The sequence below is a fragment of the Sinohyriopsis cumingii genome, chromosome 1, assembly GCF_028554795.1.
Source record: "Sinohyriopsis cumingii isolate HCF-2022 chromosome 1, ASM2855479v2, whole genome shotgun sequence".
In the NCBI taxonomy this organism is placed as follows: Eukaryota; Metazoa; Mollusca; class Bivalvia; order Unionida; family Unionidae; genus Sinohyriopsis; species Sinohyriopsis cumingii.
The window spans coordinates 121,983,586-122,007,268 of NC_142961.1; the positions used below are offsets into that span (position 1 = coordinate 121,983,586).

The 23,683-nt window shown below is 34.0% G+C and overlaps 1 protein-coding gene across 4 annotated transcripts in view; it reads right to left on the minus strand.

Moving 5' to 3' along the window:
• Positions 1-295: 295 nt before the first annotated feature.
• LOC149807771 (ATP-binding cassette sub-family A member 2-like) overlaps positions 296-23,683 on the minus strand; it is a 148,127-nt gene continuing 124,739 nt past the window's right edge. For all 4 annotated transcript variants that reach the window (XM_089970402.1, XM_089970410.1, XM_089970419.1 and 1 more), the window contains 12 exons: positions 21,021-21,168; positions 16,795-16,918; positions 15,533-15,665; positions 14,082-14,202; positions 13,778-13,849; positions 13,110-13,216; positions 12,642-12,783; positions 9,582-9,716; positions 7,158-7,261; positions 5,773-6,115; positions 3,729-3,923; positions 296-1,098 (listed from right to left, as the gene is read on the minus strand). In XM_089970402.1, the coding sequence (XP_089826528.1) occupies positions 1,057-1,098; positions 3,729-3,923; positions 5,773-6,115; positions 7,158-7,261; positions 9,582-9,716; positions 12,642-12,783; positions 13,110-13,216; positions 13,778-13,849; positions 14,082-14,202; positions 15,533-15,665; positions 16,795-16,918; positions 21,021-21,168 (1,666 nt within the window). In that variant the 3' untranslated portion in view covers positions 296-1,056. The remainder of the gene's footprint in view (positions 1,099-3,728; positions 3,924-5,772; positions 6,116-7,157; positions 7,262-9,581; positions 9,717-12,641; positions 12,784-13,109; positions 13,217-13,777; positions 13,850-14,081; positions 14,203-15,532; positions 15,666-16,794; positions 16,919-21,020; positions 21,169-23,683) is intronic.

Sequence of the window (23,683 nt, forward strand, 5' to 3'; positions counted from 1 at the left end):
GTAAGCTGCAAAGATGTTTATCAATGTGGAGGTATCTTCAACCATGCCAGAGAAAGTATTGCTGTAACCACTGTCAAATGCAATACGAAATTGGGGAAGAAAGTTTATACTTGCAGCACTGTACTAAAAATATGCTTCTGAGCAGAGCAACTTGAATAGACAATATGTGTATATCAGAATTTTTAACATGCTATTTTAACATCGTTGGCACCATCACCCATGGAAAAATGTATTAATGGTGAGACAATAAAACATCTGGACAGAAGAGGAAGTACAGACAAGATTTAAAACGCAATTAAAATTTGGAATATATCTGAATGATTTTATTGTGATTTAAATATTGGATGGATTTATGGAAAAGTAAATGTATCACATAAGATATGTTTTCATTGCTGACAACACACCAAAATGCTGGAAAAGATCTTCCACCAAGCCAGAGGAAATTATTCAGCAGAACTTGATAAATACTTACTCTGTGTGTAAATATAAGTTAAAGTATAATGTCAGAGTAGTGAATAATGTGTGAAATCATCACAAAAATAATTACACAAGTTGTATTAGACTTGAGAACCCCAAAAGGGATGCTTTTCTTTAAAATACAAAGCCTATACAATGAAGAAGAATTAAAAAAACTATATTTTTTGTCAAATGAGCAATTGACTATACACAAGAAAATAGCAATGAAGATCTCAAGCCAAACATGGTCCACGATTCATGACCACAATTTTAAGAATTCCACTCACCCCAAGTCATGAGATCATCCACAGTGTATGTATGTATGTATGTATGTATGTGTGTGTGTGTATATATATATATATATATATATATATATATATATATATATATATATATATATATATATATATATGTTGCAGAGCACTTAACACCTGTCAATATTTATTTCAAAACTGGTGTTTGATGGCATGGAAAATTATAGTTTGCACAAAAAGTATGAAAATGATGTGGATTTCTGTAATGCTCTTGGTGATTTATCAACAGATGCACAAGTTTAGTCATGCAGTGGACACTAGAAGCTGGATACAAGTCTTTCTAGTTTCAAGCTGATAGAGGATCCATATTCAGCAAGGTAAGTCTAGTCTGAAAGAAAGAAGAAGAAAAAAATCAGGGCATGCTGAGTTTTATGGTCATGACTAAAATTTTTAAGAAAGGAAAAGAAAAAACTTGGTATATAAGCAGTGCTGCTAAATGCATGTAGTTTATCTGTTGTCCTCATATGACATGATGCTAGCAGACGAATTCATGCAATCTTCGACACCTATGTTTAAAGGAAAAAGCATAGGCACTGATTCACTGGAACATTATACACTGGCAATCTAATTGTCTGCAGACAGGAAGACCTTACAGACAAGTGAATATGGAAGTGGGGGCCCACAAAGGGCTTACAGATGAGTGAATAAGATATATACATGGTAATTTTAAATAGCCATTATAGGAAAACCTGGGAAATTGATTTTCTTTGAAAATGTAACCCTGTGCAAAATATTAAACTGTAGAGTGCCTCCAGAGTCAAGTGATGACCATGATATTTACCTAGTGTCAATGCAAGTCATCAAAAACTGTGATACTAGTTGAGCTAATGTAACAGTTATACACTTCATTAAGCTGCAAATAAAATGAGCAATAACTCTATCGACAAGTGCCCCATGAAGGGACTCATGCTCTACTGGTAAGAAAGAATCTCCAGGAATTCAAGATACAACCATTTCCTCCTCGAAACCACCTCTGATATTCTTAAGCAATGAGAAGATTTTCAAATCAGCTGCTGCAGATGTCAGATTGGCACCATTTTCAAGATGGAAATCATGGTCACCCTATTGGATATCAGATTCATGACTTTTCTATTTAAAACAACTACAGATCAAATGAAATTTTTTGGTGCAAGCACAATACCAATATGAACAGCTGCTGTAGTAAGACTTTCAGGATGGCCTCTGTATCAGCCAAACTTTATGTCTGAGCAGTAGATTTTCATTTAGGACCAACTAGACATCAAGTAAATACCCCCGGTTAATACAGCCATCCATTCAAGTGTAGTTGTGATAAGATTTTCAAGATGGACACTTGTGACAACACTAGATGTGCGGGCAGCATCCATTTCATTTAGGATCAACTAGATATCATAAGAAGTCTTCTGATGAAAACCACACAGCCATATTATTTTTGATTCAGGAGTAGTGATAACAAGATTTTCAATACGTCCAATCAGCACCAGTCTAACTTATTTATTGAAACACAACCAAATACAAAATAACCTGATTAAAATTCTTTTGTATATACACCAGACAGTGTCACTAAGCTCAATGATGTAAACAATGACCTTGGACATGACCCCAAGGTCAATCAGGTTCTGTTTTCAAACTCCTTCGCAAAAGTGTGAACATGTTGGTGGTCACAGCTGCATTATTTTCATTGTGAATCAAGAAGTATTTAGTTAAAACCCATGTCAATGCATGTAGTGATAACAAGATCTATGAGAAGTTCAATATGGTACCATGATTTAAGTCAGATAAATGTCATTTTCATTCCAATTCCATTCATAATTGCTATAACAGAGGCCTCAGTGAAACACCCCATGTCGTATCAATGATCTGTTCATGAGAAAGTAGTCATACAATGATTTACAGGATGGCTACCAAGAAACCTATTTTGGTGGAGGAGTAAACATAACATATTGTGAGAAACAAGTGGTTTTGTATTGCTGTTATGTCCATTCATTCTGAAGAAATATAGAGATTTTCACATTCTGGGAGGTTGCATCAGCAATATTTTCATTTAAGGTCAGCTACATATTGGGAGACATGTTTCACTGCAAACCCTATTTATCAAGACTGAGGCCATTGTGCTGTAGGTTGCATCAGCTCCATTTTCATTCTGAACCAACTAGAGCATAATACATCTTTTCAGTGAAAGTCTATTAGACCATCTCTAGTAACACTAACAAGATTCTGGGCATGGCTGCCATGATGCCACATAAGGGGCCTGATCAGCATAAATTTCAATTTTGGACAAACTACAAATCATAAGAAGATTTTGAGTGAAAACTTTATAAGCCCATGTAGCAATGACCATTATTTTATCAGAAGTAGCTGTAACAAAATTTTCAAGCTGGAGGTCAAATTAGCACCATTTTCATTCAGAACTGACTAAACAGGTCCTTTACTGAAAACCTCAAGTCAATACGACCATCAATTCAGCAGAAGTACCTATTATACGGTTTTCGAGTGGATTACCATGGCAGAAGTGTCAGCAGTCTGACTCGTAATATTTCAATGTGGGATCACAACATATAAGAACCTTTAATTGAATATCACTGCATTGAATATCAAATCCACTACAATGACACCAGAGTAAAAAAAATACTTTTGCAGCTGTTCATTTTATGGTGGTAACAGCAAAAGTTATTGCAGAATCAACAAGATTTATCATTGCAACAATAACTGCATACAGCTGCAGCAATACATAACAACAGTTAGTGCCAGTAGTTATGACCCTTCTGGTACACAATAATGATCGTTTCAAATTAAACTCATTTAAGAACAATATACTGAAGAATATTCAAACCCATATAATTAATAATTCATCCAACCTTACAATAACTGAGAACGGTTCATATACTGTTATCTTGAATTGACTATTCTTAATTCAAAAACTTGAAATAAATACTCTGATATTGGCAAGAGGTGATGGGTTTAAACCAACATGCTAACCCCTGAACTATCCAGTCTGAGCAATATGTCATCATCATCTGTCTCCAGATCCCTGTCATCACTGACTTCTGGGATTAGAAGTGCCTCATCCGAGTCTCTATGCAAGTGTCGATTTTGTTGTATGTCCAATGAAGCTCCACTTTCCTGTGACTCTTGGACTATTTCTGTTTGCTGCTTCACAAAGTTGATGAAAACCTGTAATGATTAAATGCCATAAACAAAATTTGTCCTGCAATATTACCATTACTGTACCCTGTAACCATAACTCTCAATCACTTCAGATATTCTTCAGATAAACTAGCACCAACAAGCCAAGTTTGATCAAAGTCAATAATAACTTCCTTGTATTATCTTCTTATACAATTTTACTTTTAAAATTTGAGTTATGACCTTTGATCTTGAATCCAATCTTGCATAGTACTTACAACACAGCTCAGTAAATTTCATTCAAATGAAGTTTTCTACAAATTTGGCCTCATGTCCATTTGCATTTGTCTGAGTTAATGTGTTCTCAAGCGATCAATATTGTTAAAAAAATGCAAGTTATTATGACATATGCCATTATGATTACAAAATCTTATGGTCACAATCAGTGACGTTCAAGTCAAGGTCACACACATTACTGTTTAACTCAACTGAAATTTAATCAAACCATATCTGGTCAAACTCGATGTTATTTAAGTTAATGTGTGCAAAAGCTACATTTAGTGAAAAAAAATCTAAAATGCAACTTTCTGAATTTGAACAAAGGTCAAGAAGAGCTGATTATCACAATCATCCAAGATACTGCCAAAATATATCAAAATGACGATTCTATTAGTCTTTTTTAATTTTTTTGTACTCACAAGCAAGTGCTGACAGATGGTTGTTGAGCACTTTGTAATGGACAGATGACGGGCAAAGAACAGGTCTTATAGACGACATAGTTAACAGTATGTAATTATTACTTACATGCTTGCCTCTAAGAAGCTCTTAGCAGTCTCCTGCAGCCATTGTAAATATGAATCAACTTCAAGAAATAAACTGAAACTAATGTGATCTTGTCCTATAAAATATTATACCTGTGAAAGGGCATGAATGAAAAAAAAAAAAAAAAAAAAAAAAATAAATGAACACTCTTGTCAAGGATACAAAATAGAGGTACTACAATGAGTTGATAAATACCACAATTCAGTTTTCTTTTTCAAATCATTGTTCATAAAATGATCCTCATTCATGAGTGGGACCCTGGTGGCTGTATGGTCTATGAGTGGTGGCTGAGTGGTCTATGGTGCTCACATCTCAAATATGTCCACATGGGTTTGAGTCCTGGCTCAGCCAATGTGGGTATGTGAGAAACCTTGCCAGTAGCTTCCTATCGGGGGATCTTCCTCCAACAAATGCACTGACTGGTATGAATAGTCTGTCTTGTGCTCAAAACTGGCACTAAACACCCCCAGTGCTCAAAAATGACACTACACCCCCACCCACCCCAGTGCTCAAAAATGGCACTAAACACCCACAAAAACAAAACCGTTCATAAGGGTCCAAAGTGCAAAGTTTAGATAGATGAAGTTTCTTCTTGTTTTATTCAAACAGCCCTTCATATACAAAATTTCTCTTAAACATTTAATTTTAATTTTCAAAAAATGGAAATAAAGTTCTACTGCCATAAACAAGCATGACTTTCTGGATACCATCAAAATTTCTCAAAGTTGCTTCACTATATTATCATTAATGCTACAGTTACAGTCAAGTGTTGGTTGGTTATCTACCTTTACTTAGATGAACCTATAAATAATATTATTAGATATGTATTCTGAGGGCACTTAGACCTCCACTAATAAAGATGCAAGTAAAGAAATCCTTAACAAAGAGGCAAGGTCAAACTTTAACATTAAATAGGGACTATAACTCTGTCACAATGTGATGTAAAATAATTGAAAACGTTGAACTTTTATTTTTTGTGGTGCATGAGAGGTCTGTACGTATGTATATGTGGACAACCAACACAATATGCCCTTTCCACAGAATTATATATGGGTGACACAAAAGCTAAACTTACATTATCCAGTGTATTCTGGCTAACAGAATAGTCCTCTATTCCCAAGTTTTTCTGAGCCTCTTCCAACTTGGAAAATAAATATGACAAGGACACAGTCTGACTCTTTAACTCATACTGTAACAAATTGTAGTAGTACTCTTTCAGAACAGCCTCTGGAAAATTCTGTTGAATGAATCGCTGACAAAGTCTCTGTGCACGATCATAATCTGGACCTTTGAGACGTAAACTGAAGGTGTATCCCTCTCCAAACTTATTCTTGAGATGCTGTATGCTTCCCAAACACTTGAAACGACCATTCACCATTATTGCAAGTCTGGTACAAAGTGCTTCACATTCCTCCATACTGAAATATATTGTAATTACTACTACTGAAACATACTGTACTGATAATACTGAAACATACTGCATTGCTTGTACTGAAACATACTGTATTGCTTATAATGAAATATACTGTATTGTTTAGTGAAACATACTGTATTGCTTGTACTGAAACATAATGTATTGCCAATACTGAAACATACAGTACTGCTATGTTGAAATATACTGTACTGCTTACACTGAAACATACTGTATTGCTTGTATTGAAACATACTGTATTGCTTACACTGAAACATACTATATTACTTACACTGAAACATACTGTACTGCTTGTAGTGAAACATACAGTACTGCTTGTACTGAAACAGTCTGTACTGCTTGTACTGAAACAGACTGTACTGCTCTGTCCATCAACATTCAAAAAGCAAGCTCTAATTACCACCCCAAAATGGAATGAAAAGATACCATTCACAATAAATGTACCTGAATTTGGACTAGATTCCTGATAAGTCTGTGTTAAATGTCATTCTCTTTATTAGTTACATTAACAAACATGAAATATTTCAAGTGAAAGAACAAATTTTTAATGCATATGGTCACATTCAACCTTCAACTCACAAATATTCTGTTTTCTATCTCACATAAATATCATGTCTGATTTAATCCAGCAAAACCTTTCTTGACATATCACTATTCTGGAAGACCACCTGTCATGAACAATGAAATTTCTATGCATGGAACAATTAGTTAAATAGTTTTATTACCTCCAGTGAATGACCACCTTTCCTGACAGACCACATTTTGTTAGCAGAAGATGTGATTTCTCAAGATAGGTTTCACCATAAGAAAAATAATGAATGATTAAGATAAACAAAAACAGTAATTAACTTGAGTGATGTCACTCAATTAAGTTGGTGAAAAACTCAGCTTTAACAAAATATTTTTTAGCATATGTATTGCAAAAGCTGGAATTTAGTGCTATGCTGTCTCTTTGCAAAATGAATAACAGAGTAGTTTATAACATCAAACGGGGTCAAAGCTTTCAGCATGACACTGTATGAACCTACCAATGGGATGTTAGTATCACAGATCGGCCATCTTTGATAAGACCGAGAACCAGGTCCCAGAGGAAGCGTCGAGAGTGAGGATCCATGCCAGTTGTTGGTTCATCCTAACAACAAATATAAAAAAGTAAAGCTTTACTTGTTGCAGTTACCAAACCCCAGGTCATGATCCAATTGAATATACCAGAGGATTGCCAGGATTTTGTATGAGGGTGGCAAAACTTACCAACATGTGGAAATGGGGTTGTGAGGCTCACAACAATGTTTTTAGGTTGGGAACCCCTGACATATGGTTATTCACTTTCACTGAAGTGATACCAATTATTGTGAAATTGCTGGTGGTATAAAACCTGAATTTAAAGATCAGACTAACAATAACAAAGATACTTTCCTATCAGACGAGTATTCATTAATTTTAGTAACAACAAAATGTTATTTTTGTTAAACAATACACAATTATACTCAAGATAATATTTAAGTGAATTCACATTGTTTTGCATTAGTTTTACAATTAAATTAGTTAAAATTATTTATCAAAACTATTCTCACCAGCAAAGATGACTGCCAAATACAGGTGATGGCTTAAGGCTTTGATTACAATGATGACCCAAGTCTTTGATTACAGACGAAAGCATATTGCTTTGATCAATGATGATGGCCCAAAGGTTTTCATTAAAAATGATGGCCAAGGCTTTGATTAAAAAAGATGACTTTGGCTTTGATTAATGATGGTGGCCCAAGGCTTTGATTAAAGACGGTGGCCCATGGCTTTGATTCAAGATGGTGGCTTGAGACTTTGATTACGATGGGGTCACAAAGTTTGATTAAAATGAGGTCCCAAAGCTTTGATTAAAGATGGTCGCCCAAGGCTTTGATTAACGATGATGGTCCAAGGCTTTGATTAAAGATGGTCACCCAAGGCATTGATTAAAGATTATGGCCCAAGGTTTTGATTAAAAATGATGGCCCAATGTTTTGATTAAAGATGGTAGCCCAAGGCTTTGATTAAAGATGATGACTTTGGCTTTCATTAAAGATGGTGGCCCATGGCTTCGATTCAAGATGGTGGCTTGAGACTTCGATTAAAATAGAATCCCAAGGTTTGATTAAAAATGAGGTCCCAAGTGTTTAATTAAAGATGGTAGCCGAAGGCTCTGATTAATGATGGTGGCCCAAGGCTTTGATTAAAGATTATGGCCCAAGGTTTTGATTAAAAATGATGGCCCAATGCTTTGATTAAAGATGGTAGCCCAAGGCTTTGATCAAAGATGATGATCTGGCTTTGATTAAATACTGTGGTCCAAGGCTTTGATTAAAGATGGTGGCTTAAGGCTTTAATTAAGATGGCAGCCCAAGGTTTTGACTAAAAATGATTTCCCAAAGCCTTGATTAAATATGATGGCCCAAGGCTTTGATTAAAGGTGATGGTCTAAGGCTTTGAATAAAAATGATGGTCCAATGCTTTGATTAAAGATAGTAGCCCAAAGCTTTGATTCAAGATGATGACTTTGGCTTTGATTAAAGATCGTGGCCCAAAGCTTTGATTAAAGATGGTGGCTTAAGGCTTTGATAAGACAGCTGTCAAAGATTTTGATTAAAAATGAAGTCCCAAGGATGTGATTAAAAATGGTAGCCTAAGGCTTTGATCAAAGTTGGTGGCCCAAGGATCTGAATAAAGATAATAGCCAAAAGTTCTGATAAAAATGATGACCCAATGCTTTGATTAAAGATGGAGACCCAAAGTTGTGATTAAAAATGATGGCAAAGGTTTTGATTAAAGGTGGTGTATGTATTGACGATTCAATGGTATGTCAGCAAAATAATATTTATATGATTCATAATTTTCAATGAAGGAAGCCCCAAAAACCACATGATGGCCACTTGTTCTTGCATGTGCCACCTCTAAGGGTTAAACCTGTTATTGATTCAATTTAACCACATAATTATCTTGCTCTAAAAAATATAAATTGTTATTTAAACCTGGTCAAATTTCTAGATACAATTATGTTAAAATAATATTGACCCCCCCCAAAAAAAAAAAACTACAAGTTTTTAACAACAGAAATCAAGATGAACATTTGAATAAATACTTTTACTGTGACAGTGGGATCAAAGAAGGCTCGATATACTGATGATACACAGAAATTATGCTTCTCTTTCTACATGCTACACCATGAAGATATACAAGTTTTTTTCAAGAATTATCTGGATTCACACTTGGGTCAGCTTCTCTAAAGTCAAGGAAACCTCTGCATTTTAAATTAAAAATCTAAAATATGTTTTACTACTCTTCCTGAATGCAGTTACATAAATACCTCATTATTCCATACTCTGGTAGTCTACAAGCTTAAGTTTTTAAATGACAAACATATACTGATCGAAGCTGAATGTTTTCACAAAGAGCCGGTTTGGTGGAATGCAGTTTACCATGAAAATGAGTGCTGGATGTCCAATGAGAGCTATAGCAGTGGACAGCTTTCTTTTGTTTCCTCCACTGTAGGTCCCTGATGGCTTGTTAGCATATTGCTGCAAGTTCAGCTTAGACAGTGCCCAGTCTACAACCTACACAGCAAAAGTACAAGGCTGATTCTATAGCTTTATACAATGTTATATACTGTTTAAAAACTCTCTTAATGTTAAGGTGAATTGAACCTCTAAAAAGAATCTAATTTTCTATTAATTTTTAAAAAAAGGAACAAAGCAACAATTACACAATATGAACTAAATTTAAAAATAAAATTATTATAATTGATCTATGTTACAGGATTGCAAAAGGTTTCATTTTCTAGAAATTACAATCTCTTAAAGAAGAATTTGCCAATGCAACACTGGCTGCAACCTTATAATCTCTTTTTTAAACTAACAATAGGTAAACAGATTTTAAATGGTGACACTTTCAATGATAGGTGCTTTTTTACTTTATATTACTTATTTATATAACAAGTCTTACAATAATATTAAATCCAGTAAAACTACAACTACAAAATGTAACTTGAAAAAACACTTCAGGGGTCAAACTAGACTTAATTTTAGGGATATGTAACATTTCCTTTTGGAAAGATTAGAAAGAAGTGAGAGCTAAACATAAAGATGAAGTAGAAGGAAGGCAATAAACACAATGTGTGTATATGCTTTCATTCTCTTATTTGAGTTATGTCCTCCATTTCTCAGCATGTATATCTGCCTTTAACACTGGTTTTAAGCAATACTTTATTTTCAGGTAGAAGTTTTTTTATGTTGTATTTCTATTATAAACACATTTTGCGCACACACACACACACACACACACACATAAAGAATACAAATCATATGGCAAATAACAAAGTCCTTTCAAGTGCACAGGATCCACCAAGGGATCACGTGTGTCAGGGATTGATTAAGATGAGTGTAATAAACTGACAATGAACACAAAACTAGTATCTAACTAACCTGAGTGCTTTCGACTCTTAATGAGTCTTTTTCAAAGGCAGATACAAAACACGACAAGACAAACAAATAAAACAGAAAAACGGTTATGTTTGCAAACCTTTACATGGCTGTTTCTACAGGAATTAAGCCTTCAAATTTATTATGTTTAAACTAGTTTATTTCAACTTGTTGCGGATACTGGAAAATATTTTTATTGACCTAGAAATTGATAAGCCATAATGACATCTGTTATTTTATGTAAATTTATGTAAGTGCAAATTATATCCCAGATGTGTCATCATTATAGTAGTAATTATAGGATATTAAGCAAATTTAGAGAATTATTTAAAAGAAAATGTGTCGGCTGCAAAAAAGATAATTTTATTTGTGCATGGCTGTCTTTTTCTAGTTTTCTTGGTTTAATCTGCTTGGTTTCAATGTTCTAAGGTGGCGTATCCAGTAAGATTCCTTTTTCTTTCCTGGTTTAGGAACTCCAGTTGGGGTTGTGAGCAATTGCAATAAGTGTTATATCACTGAAAGTGTGGCCAGGGGAGGAGAAGTGTTCTGCGACCGAGGTTCTGTACAGCTTCTCTGTCATCCAATCAGATGTATGAAGGTTGATCCTTTTGTGTTGCTTTTCAGTTTCTCTGACATACTGAAGGCTACAGATCTTACATGTGATGAGATAAATTACATTCTGTTTTGCACATTTTGTCTGGACTATTATGTTTAGTTTTTCTCTAGTCACTGTGCTAGAAAATGTCCTGGTCTCTATCTAATGTTGACAGGTTTTGCACCTTTTATCGCCACAAGGGCTAGATTGACTAGGGTGGTCTTGATCAGTGATTGACGTTAGCTTCGCCCTGAGTAGGATGTCCTTGAGCTTTTTGATCTCCGGTAGGCTACTACAGGTTTGTTAGGGAGGATTAACTTTAGTGCATTCGACGATTCCACGATGGACCAGTGATTTTTGTCTATTTTTAGAAAGAAGGATTTTCTTAATATAACTACTCACTTTCTAGATTTGTTAAAACAATCGATAGGATTGCAAATTTATGGTTTATTATTTTGTAGCAACCTCAAGCCTTGGTTAAACAGTATTTGCTTTACTGCTTTTTCCCACATTTTCACAAAAATGAATGAGGTCACAGTGACTGATCATAAGTTTCTTGAATTCCAAAACATAGCATATGTTTCTGACCTACATAATTGCACTTTTAGTCTAAATCTTGAATCACACAATATTCAGACTTTGCTTTCTATGACTTGTATATTTTACTTAATATATCTGCCCAATGGTTTACAAAAACAGACAATCTAATAAAGCAGTACTTCCAAGACACAGTGATGTCCACCATCATTTCCCCAGGACAGGTTCACTTAAGGTTTCAAACTGATTTTATGAATAATGCAAACACTGCAGTTAAAATCGTCAATTATTTTTTTCAAAGATCGCAAGTGCTATTCAGAGAATTTATTCTTAAAACACAAAATGCTATTTACTTACTGATATTTAAGTACTGAAAAACAAGTTGTATTGTTTACATCATGAAATTGAGCAGTGATAGTTGCTAAGTTGCTCTGGAAAGGGTTAATGGTCAATCAGCTACTAAAACACATGCCCCTGATTGTTAGTGCAATTTATATCAACACCAGCTATTTGACAATTTGATGTATGCAATACATTTTACCATGAGCTATAACACAATACTGTCTAAACTACCTGGCTATGCTGCGGAAGCAATTCAAAAGTCTTGTACTACATTCATTCAAATGTACGTATAAAAACTCACCGGGCGATATAGATTTCACTTTCCTAACAGAAAAACGAAAAATTTCCCGTCTTTTAGGTGACTTAGTCACCTACTTCACCTGGTAGTATGACCCTTGCTACTTGTTTGGGAGATCATCTGTCAATTTAGGACCAGAGTTGTACTGCATGGAACAAAGTTTGCTTCTGTTTTATGTAATATTTTGACCTCTACAGTACTGAGAGGTCACCTAGCCTGAGAGACCATTTTATTAAGGTAGAAGAAATAGCCTCTAAGAACAGTGTACAGTACCGGTAATTAATCTTACCCGTTTTTCTTCCTTTGGTGGAATTCCCCTTAAGCGGCAATACAACTGGATATGTTCTGTAGCTGTAAGTTCATCAAACAAGGCATCAAACTGTGGACAGTAACCAATATTCTGCTGTACCTGTAACATGTCTTTCAAGATGCTGTAAAATACAGAATGTTTTCATTCTTTTACTGAACACTGAAAAATTTCCATGTTGTTTGCTTTTGTGAATTTCTATTACGGAAAAAAAATCATCGTTAATATTTTCCTTTTTTTTTAAATTTTCCACACTTTTATTCCATTCAAGCAATGTTATATTTCATAACTTGTGACGTAGTCACAAAATGTTTTTAAAAAGTAACCTTGTAGAAATGCTGATACATAAAGTCAATGCTGTCACAATGAACGATGAACGTCTAGACAGATTTTTCTGAAAAATTTGGAACAGCAAAAAATTTTGTAGTAAAAAGGTTATTTATGCCCTACCTGTATCTGTTGAGATTTGCATCACCAGACGAGGGTTGAATATAACCAGTTAACATCTTAAATGTCGTGGTCTTTCCAGCTCCATTCACACCCAACAGGCCAAAACACTGAATAAATAAATGTTGAAATAATAATGTAAAATTAAAATCATGAAATATTCGATTAATCTGAACAAATTTTTTTTCTATGCAGGTGTGTACAGAAATAATTTTAAAAACTAAACTTTGCATGCAATTTGTTTCTGTGTGTTTTGATTAGAGTGAAGTTGTTTGGACTTATCATCATTGCAAGGAGCCCTTGTAAGATCCTCCATTTCTGCAATACTTAATAATGCTGTGATTCCTTAAATCTCAACATGTGCTAATAACTGGCCTAAATTGGCATTTCTAAAAAGAAGTATAGGTCGAAGAATAACAATAACAAACCATTATTATTCATGCTGAATATTTATGTAAATACAGTGTAACATGTCCTTCACAAAAAGAAAAAAAAATACTAACATGACATAATAATTTTTTTATATTTGAAATTATATTCAACAAATCATAAAATAAAAAAATAAACAACCAAATCTGTTTTAATGTTATCCAAGATGGCCAGTGAAGTACAAATAATGACACACAACTTTCTTTTGCAGTGGTAAAAATCAACAAGCTTGTTTGAATTACCTCCCCTGCAGGAACTCCAAGGCAGAGTCTGTCCACAGCCAGATGACGTCCTAATTTCCTTGTCTTGTAGACCTGCAATATAAACATTCAATCAAGTCTGAAGGTCTCAAACGCATGACTTTATAGAAATTATACTGATAAAATATCATAATTAAAAATATCTCTTGGTAATATATTCCCTTAAAATTTATGCAAATTTAGAATTCTGAACAATACAGATTAACATTTCTTACATAACCATTCCCACAGAAAATTTTAAGATTTATCTGAAACTTTCACATGTTACAAGTTCATTGGGCTGTACCTTTGTTAAGTTTTCAAGTCTAAGAAGATCATTTTTCCCACTCCCCCTGAGTACCCTCTTTCTCTCCGCAGCAACATCAACATCCTCATCCTGGATATTGGTAGGTGTACAATGATGTCGTCTGAAATGTACAATTAAAATAATGAGAGCTGAATATTAAAAGAATCTATGCCAGGGTTGGCAGTGAAACAAAAAAAACTCCATTTCAAGGATCAAATCTCTTTTCTGGAGGCTTTGGCAATTGTCAATGCCGATTTTATTTTTTCTGATGAATTTGTTCTTTAAGGAGAACAATATCTCTATGACATAACTGTCTCACTTTAATTACATATACATATAATTACACAGACTTCATCTTAATTTAATATAATTTGATAGCGTCACTTGATGCTGAAAAACTGACCAATATAACCAGATCCAAACAATAATATATGCATAAAAAAATTCACATGCCTGGCACAAATAATTTCTCCAAGTCAGAGTCCAATCTAGAGCTGAAAATAAATACTGTACATAAAGATCTTACTAAATTTACTGTAATTTTTTGCTTATAAATGACTGAGCCAGGTGCCAAATCCAACAATCCTGTAAAAATTACACAAGGATAAGGGAAGCATGACAAACCATGAGACAAAATAGGTAAGACCCGAGATAAACAAGCACATCACTGGACATGTGTACTGACTGACATATTTCATGTAAATTGTGAGAGGTTTCCCATATAATGGTGGAATACATATGAACAACAACAACATTGTGTGACATCATCTAACAGTTTTACAGAGGGGCTAGTGTGTTTTCTTTACCTCTGTAAAAGGAAGTACTTCTGTACTGCATGGAATATTTCTTCAGTGAATAACAAAATATATTTTTAAGATTGCCTACATTTGTAAAATTCATGTTCTACTGCAAAGCACGTAACGACATGATCATTAGATCATGATGTCATAAATATGATGTAATTTTTCAATGAGGTGTATCATACAGCTATGAACTCTGGAAAAGACAATATATAAAGTGACATGGTTGTAACATCTATTCCGCAATTAAAATAATAAAAACAAAAAAATTAATCTGAATAATCACAATTAACAAAGAAGTTAATAAAGGCAATGAAAGTAGAACAAACCTTTGAAAATCTTTTTAATTTCTTACATCACCCATTTATGAGGACTCATATTCTGGTGTAGGATTTTTGGTTGTCGCTGTTGAAAATTACTCATTCGGATTACTGATCATGTAAGAAAAATTATCATAAACAGTCTGCCATTTAAAAACATTTGCCACAGCACTTGTAAACATTTTCAAGCAGCAAACTGCACACAATCACAATATTATTTCCAAAGCATGGGATACACCCTGCTTAGCCGACACATTATGTAACAAAAAATCTGGGTGTACGCTATTGATAGTTGGGTATTAATATATTACAGGATACGGATGGTACATACCTCTGTTTAATGAAGAACCTGTACTCAGTCAGTAAAGTGAGAATGAAGAAGATTAATCCACACAAAGACATGGCAACCAGCTTTCTGGAAATCAAATCCCATTCAAATGGAGACTTCATCTTATTGTATTGACCTATAACAAAAAATTGAGACTGATACTTTCACCCGACTCTACAATACTTTCAAGTAAATAAAGCAAAAGGGATAAGTACAGTGTGACCCCCACTTTAACATGGTGGTTGGGGTCCACTGAACCTGACCGTGTTATAGACCAAACTCTGTTATAACCAACTAAGTAAAAGCAATAAAAGCAATATGGACAAGTACTCAACATTAAATACAGACTTGAAAAACAACATGATGAAACTTCAAATTAATCCTGCCTTACTTTCCATGCTACCTTCATCAACAACCATCTCTCATATAAATATTTATGACTGTCCCCTTCCTCCATGTTTTCTTTATTCTGTCTTTTACTCCCCTTTAAAGTTGGTTTCTCTTATGGAGTAGGGTTCAGTTCTGCAGCATTGTACTGGGCTGAATTTCATATAATAATTGAACTTCATATTTTATGGAATTCAGAAAATAATGAAGCATGAAAATTGATTACACACTGCACAAGCAGCAAAATTAAGCAGTGTACTCTTGATTTTGCCGCTTCAATATTACATGAATTACATAAAATATTGGCAGAGTAAAAGTTAAAATATGTGCAGATGTCTGAAGTTCAGTGTCATGATAGAGAATTATTGTAAAAAATTCTTGTTTTCTTTTCTTTTCCTTTAATGCATCAAATTTATGTCGATAAAAAATCTACTGGTTTTAGAAGCCAATCTACTTTATAAAATTTTATAAATCTACTGATTTGATGTCCATTTACTTGTGTATAAAAGTTCAACTTCTACAGTAAGTTTATGTAACAAAATGAAAACACAGGTATGAGACTGTGATATTAAATATACATGTAACAACAGATTGTGCACATCAACTCAATACTTGATGTATAATACCAATAAACAGTTCAGAAAATGAACAGACACAAGATTGAAGAAAAAAAACATTTGGCAGATAAACTTTCCAAATCAATCTAAGCAAGTAGTACTACAAGACAAAATAAAAAAGGCCAAGATGTCAACATTCACTACGACGTATATAAAAGTGTAAAAATAAAGTTGCAATTTTATCCAATATGTACATATGTTCTTGGATATATAGAATACTCTGAAAAATATAGATCCATAGATAATTGGTTGAGTGTGTACCTGTTTTAAAGTAGTACTCATTCATATATTCATTGTAGGCAATATCCACAAGTCCACGGCCAAGGCAGTAGTTCGGGAAGATGAGGAAGACATCTTTAAGAATAGTGTGAATTCTATTGAGATCCTGACAAAAAGATAAAGTTTTACATTGTATAAAAAAGCTAAATAAGAGACAGTTCATTCTGCAACACAGAAGGACTACCGTGTTGTCTCACACGTTTATTGATGTATTGATAAAGGTATGTATACATTTTTTTAAAAGTTAGCAAGGAAACAAGGTGGGTGTGAGAGTGTGTGATTTGAATTTTTAATGTAGCTTTAACAATTTTTCAATCATATCGCTATGATATCTGCAGTGTGGCAGTTTATACTGTGGAAATAAGGTAACAACAATTGCATAAAATAATTAAAAATAATAACAAATGATGATAACAATTACAGCTTTATTTAAAAAGGACCTCCAGCTAGATGCATGACACTAATCCTTGTTGTCTCTTTTACTGGCCTATTTACATAATTCTAAACAAATGCAAACTGTTAAGAAAAAAATTATACAAATCTTCTTTCTAGAAACAAACAAAATACATTTTCATACTGAACAATAAGACTGTCATAAATGATATTGTATACATCTGACCCATTCTGAATAGCTACGATGTCGTAGCCTCAACTTGATTTGTTGTGGTTGAGGCTACGAACTGATCCCATATCATGTAATGGAGCAAAAAAAATTATCACTAAAGTCAGAAAAACAAACAGTGTAGAAATCAACTACATAAGTATAATCATGTTGTGAAAGAAGTTTGGCTTATTTTGAATCTATTAAGCCCTTACATGATAAAATAAATTGGCATGGTTACTCTAACCATATCCTGTTCGCCATGACAGATAACGCGAGACTCTCGCCATGACCCCTTTTCTACGTAAGGCTTGCCAGACCATATTTTGGATATTCTATGCTATATTATTATCAATCAAGTGCAAATAATCGCTTCCTAGTGGAATTTCAAAGTTGCCGATAAACCATATTTACTTTTAATGTGCAGAATTTCTGACCCAAACGGCGCCAAATTTTTACTACGATTTGTTTACATTTCCAAATAAGGCATCAATGTCCTTATAAGGCACACAAACAAACGAGGCTGAGAATGGAAGTAATCATTATTTGAAATAATATGGCGGATGATCTAAACGAAAATATCGGCTAAAAAAGTAAATGAGATTTTACAACTATTTCTACCATGATTTTCGATACTTCTGGTATTAAATAAGAGGACTACTCAATTTATTGGATTATATGCAAGGAATATGTTTAAAGTGTTATTATTAGGCTAAAAGAATGCCGGGTGTGAATCACACCCGGCTTGCTCCATTAACATGTATATGCTCATGTTAGTACCCTGTCCACGAGGTACGAGTAAGGGTACTAATATTAGTACTACATTCTGAATAGTCTTCTATATAAATACTTCTAGAGCATGGTCACATCCCTAAGATTGTGGTTTTATGTAGTTTCCAACATGTAAATACAGGATATAAAAATTGATGATGTAACCAGACATGCTGCCTGGACAAGTGCATGGAACGCTTTCGTAGGATCTACTTCATACTTACCAAAAATGTTAAGTTATTTACAAAGATTGACAACAGCAAATGCTGATGAACTCAAGTTATTGTGTTTAGGGAGAAAAGCATGCCGGGTATATTTTATTTATTAAACACTATAATCAAAAAAATATAAACTCCACATAACATGAGTGATGGCACTAAATATGTGAAATTCCATAAAATAATGTACAATGCATGTAATAACATATCAAAGACACATTTTTTAGGCAACACTGCAGCATTAGCAAGGTTTTACTTCAATTTCATAAAACTTCAAACTTGTTTCCTAATTTTTTTTTTACAAGAAATGTTCATATTGGACAAAAATCATTATTATGCAAAAACACCTGCCAACAAGTATTTAAAATTGCCTGCAATTGTACATTCCTCTAACAATATTGCTATCTTATACTTTTCTTTAGTGACAAATTATAAACTATTCATTTTAAACCCAAAGGTCTATTTCTTTGCTAGGTTGTTGTAGGGTTTAACGCCATTTTTCAGCACACGATAGGCTATACATGGCGGCCAGTATTAATGGTGGAGGAAGAACCTGGGAAATCCCCGGAAAGAACCATTGACCCTAAAAAAGCAACTGGCAAGCTTTCTCACATACCCACAATGGCCGAATCCGAGACTCGAACCTACGCAGACAGAGGTGAGATGGCAGTGATCCGTAACGGAGAGCGCTTTAGACCACTCGGCCACTCGGGGCCCCTCTTTGCTAGGGTTTTTTTTCAGTTCTGCTGATGAAATTTGCACATCTTGTATTCTAAAATTTATTTTGTATATCTTGTTTTCATACATTTTGCAAAGGAAAGAACTCTATAACCCAAAGCATGTGATTCTCAACTGTCAATATTATGGGTCACTTCTCTTACTTTAGTTGAGAGAGAGAGAGAGAGAGAGAGAGAGAGAAAGCAGAAAAAGAGAGAATTTGAGAATTACTTCTAACTGCATTTAATGTTATTAATATACTCAGTTCTTGCTTATAATAGATTTCACTGAAGATCTTAATTCTTGAAGGCTATCTACAAAGTTTATTCCAAACTGAATAAAAAATGACTGTCTCTTGAGTCATAACAAATACAATCAGATACATGATCAATTCAATCACACTTGTGGATCTCACTCATCATCAGAATCATGCAAGATCTTGTTAACATTAAGCCTATATTAAAAGTCTTAAAACTGTATCAGACATATGGACTCTAGACTGGTAACAAGCTCAGTCCGATGCAAAATCAATTCAATCATATATATGGATCTTCTGAACATTAAGCCTATATTAAAAGTCTTAAAACTGTTTCAGAAATATGGACTTGAGACTGGTAACAAGCTCAGTCCAATGCAAGATCAATTCTATCATATATATATCGAAGTTGCTCACTATTTAACTCATGCTGATATAAGTTCATATTCCAAGTTTGCTCAAAACTGGATTAGTGATATGGCTATTAGAATGATGACATGCACAGCAAGATAACCGCACTAATATGCATGATTGTGCTCTTTATCAAACCTGACAGAGATTTTGATAAAATAAGCATATATTCTAAGTTTTATCAAAATCAGATAAGAAATATAGACTCCATTGTGGTAACTTGATCAGCCAATAAGATGCAAGATAACATCATTGCCATGCAATGATCTTGCTCATTATCAAACTTGTCTAAAGGATATTGATGAGATAAACACAAATTTCAAACAAAAAATGGATCCAAAATATGGCCTCCGGAATGGTAACAAGCTTAACCAATCAGATGCAAGATCACCTCATTAATATGCATGGCTCTTGCTCATATACAAATGCATCCAAATTAGTGATAATATAAACACATATTCCAAGTCTGATACAAATCAAATACAAAATAAACAGATATTCTAAGTCTGTTCAATATTAATCAAAAACACAGCCATGTGACAGGAAACAAGCCACAAATTATGAACAGGTAAGGTATGATATGGCAATGTCATAATCTCACTAGGCTTTTTGATGAAATTAAATAATGAGACAGCAAAATAATAATAATAATAATAATAATAATAATAATAATGAGGACTTTGTATGGTGCCTAATCTTTAGAAGCTCTAAGCGCTTTACAACTTTAGACAACATCTATAAGATAAGAAACATAATAATATTATCCATGGTTTTAGAATTAATACTTTGATTCTGTCATGAAATTGCAAACTCAAGTAATTTCACCTTTTTGTCCAGTGAAAGAAATTATAATGAAATGTTTTTGCCATAATGAAATGTATAAGCATCTGCATTTTTAAACAATTTCCTTTGTGATTCTCTTCTAAATAAGTGACCCTGATTATTGAAAACATTTCTTGAAGAGTTCTTTATCTTGTTATGGATTGGAAAGAAGGTCAGCTGAGGTTTATCTTAGATTGGGAGTATTCAATGTGAAATTAACTCATCAGGTTTACAACTCATCCCTGAATCATGTTAATCATTAATTATCAATATCAACAATTAAGCAATATTGATAGACTTCTGCAAAGTTAATGATTGTTTCTGTGATAAAAAGCTAACTGGCCCAGTTTTGTGTGAAAAAGCTGACTGGTCCAGTTTTGTGTGAAAAAGCTGACTGGTCCAGTTTTTTTACCTTGTCATAGGAGAAAATCTCCAGCAGAAAGCTAGACACCAGACATGTTATTCCTGTAAAGAGGTTGATGACAATCAGGAAGATGTAAGCTGTGCTTGGTTCATTAAACTTAAATGAGGCAGGATACATCAGCGGAGTCATGGACCACCTGTGGAGAAAAGTGAAAAAATGTTTACCCTAACACTTCACTCTTCATCCTCCAACATTCTTTCTGACCTTTTTCAATTTCAATAATAATTCTTAAACTCTTGCTGAAAATGTTCCTAAATATTTTAGGGGGAGACATTAAATCAACATGTTGCTTACCGATGCAGCAAAGAGGATGTAAAGAGGCATATACCATATACACTCACTTGCAAGTCGAGTCCAGATGTAAACTGCATAGACTAAGATTTGCTATCACATAATGCATGGGGAGATCTGCGTCTATAATATTTGTTAGATGTAATCAATAGAACAAATGACATTTGGCCCTGCTCTGCCAATGCACTATGTGATGGCAGATAAGGATATGTTAGCAGTCTGACTTGACTTATAAGTGAGTATATACGCTATGTGACTTACAAACAAGTACACATGGTATGTGACTTACAAACAAGTACACATGGTATGTGACTTACAAACAAGTACACATGGTATGTGACTTACAAACAAGTACACATGGTATGTGACTTACAAACAAGTACAACTGGTATGTGACTTACAAACAAGTACACATGGTATGTGACTTACAAACAAGTACACATGGTATGTGACTTACAAACAAGTACACATGGTATGTGACTTACAAGCAAGTACACATGGTATGTGACTTACAAACAAGTACACATGGTATGTGACTTACAAACAAGTACACATGGTATGTGACTTACAAACAAGTACACATGGTATGTGACTTACAAACAAGTACACATGGTACATGATCAATGGTGGTAGTAATGATTCCAGTGTTCAGGGGTGATATATTGTTATAATTAAATGGGTTTCATACATTTTATGTCCAATAAGCATGATTTTAAGATAGCAATTATCATAAAATTTTAAAGACTTTGCATTATGGGGATTTTCAATTGAACATGGGCAATGTTCCCTTGCAAGAATTTATATAAAAAAATGCCTGCAAGGCAAAACAAAAATAAATGGTTCATTGAATTCAAACCATGTGATATACACAGCATGATAGCATGTGCAAATTACTTATTAGGATATGTGAACACATTCCAGTCAGTAACAATCAGTAACAATGAATCAGTAACAATGAGTACCATCCCAATCATCTTGCCTAAAATGAGTAGCCTAAATTAAGGGTAAACTGACTAATTTAACTGCACTATTTTCTTATTTAATCAAACTGTAACCTTTTTTATACCTTCATATCTATCCCTTTTCTATTCATGAGGAACTTGATCTAAACTGTTCACACAGAGAGACTGAGACTCATCCAAATATTGAACTACAATTTGTTACAAATGTTTGTAAAGGAGCTAAATGTGTAAATCCTATGTGCTAAAATACTTTATTTAGACCAAATACTGTTTTACATGTACCTAGTGTCCTGAGTGAGAACAATCTGTTTTTTGTGTGTGAGGATACAATTACAACAGATAGATATTGAATCAGAGGGATTTATAGCTTTCATACAATGAAGACAATGTCATGTGTGTGAGGATACAATTACAACAGACAGATATTGAATCAGAGGGATTTATAACTTTCATACAATGAAGACAATGTCATGTGTGTGAGGATACAATTACAACAGACAGATATTGAATCAGAGGGATTTATAACTTTCATACAATGAAGACAATGGCATGTGTGTGAGGATACAATTACAACAGATAGATATGGAGTCAGAGGGATTTATAACTTTCATACAATGAAGACAATGTCATGTCATTCGGTACATTCAAATAATGCCTTTATTCACAAAACTCTTTTTTTTTTCAAAAATGAGCTTCTGTTCATATAAATTATATTATTATGCCAGTGGAATTCATGTCAACAAAATGTCCAGGAATTTGAACATAACAAGAATAAACAATATCAATAAGAATCTCCAAGTCATCTGCTGAAGGAACTGCACATATCACAGAAATGCAATGTACATGTGCCTGAATATTAGTATAAAATATTTCTTCCTTCCAGTTATATTTGTTCCACATATTTGTTTGTAACAAAAGGCCCTATACAAAACCAACTGAGAGCTGTAGTAGCTCTGTGGTTGGCATGCCAGACTCATGATCAAACAGGTGCAGGTTTGAATCCTACCACTGGACCAGCCTGGGTCAACTAACGTTGTGTGTCTTTGTGCAAGCACTTTACTCCAATTCCCTTGTCACAAAATAACCTGCTTATGTTGCTGTGCCATCAAAGGCCAAACTTAAAACCAATTACATAATCATTTCAGTTTAAGGACAGTTCAATAAACAAAGAAGACAATATAGTCATAACCCCAACATCAGGTCCAGGTCCCGACCAGAGCCAACCAGTGTACACATGGTTTGAAAGTAAATGTGGCCAGTGTGTTCAAAATAATTCAGTTTTATGCTTGTTTCTTCAACTCAAATGTATTTTGCATCAGTTCTGCATCATTATAAGTTTGGTTTTCATTGAAATTAGGTACATGGCAGAGCTACTTCATGCAGATGGGCATATATGCA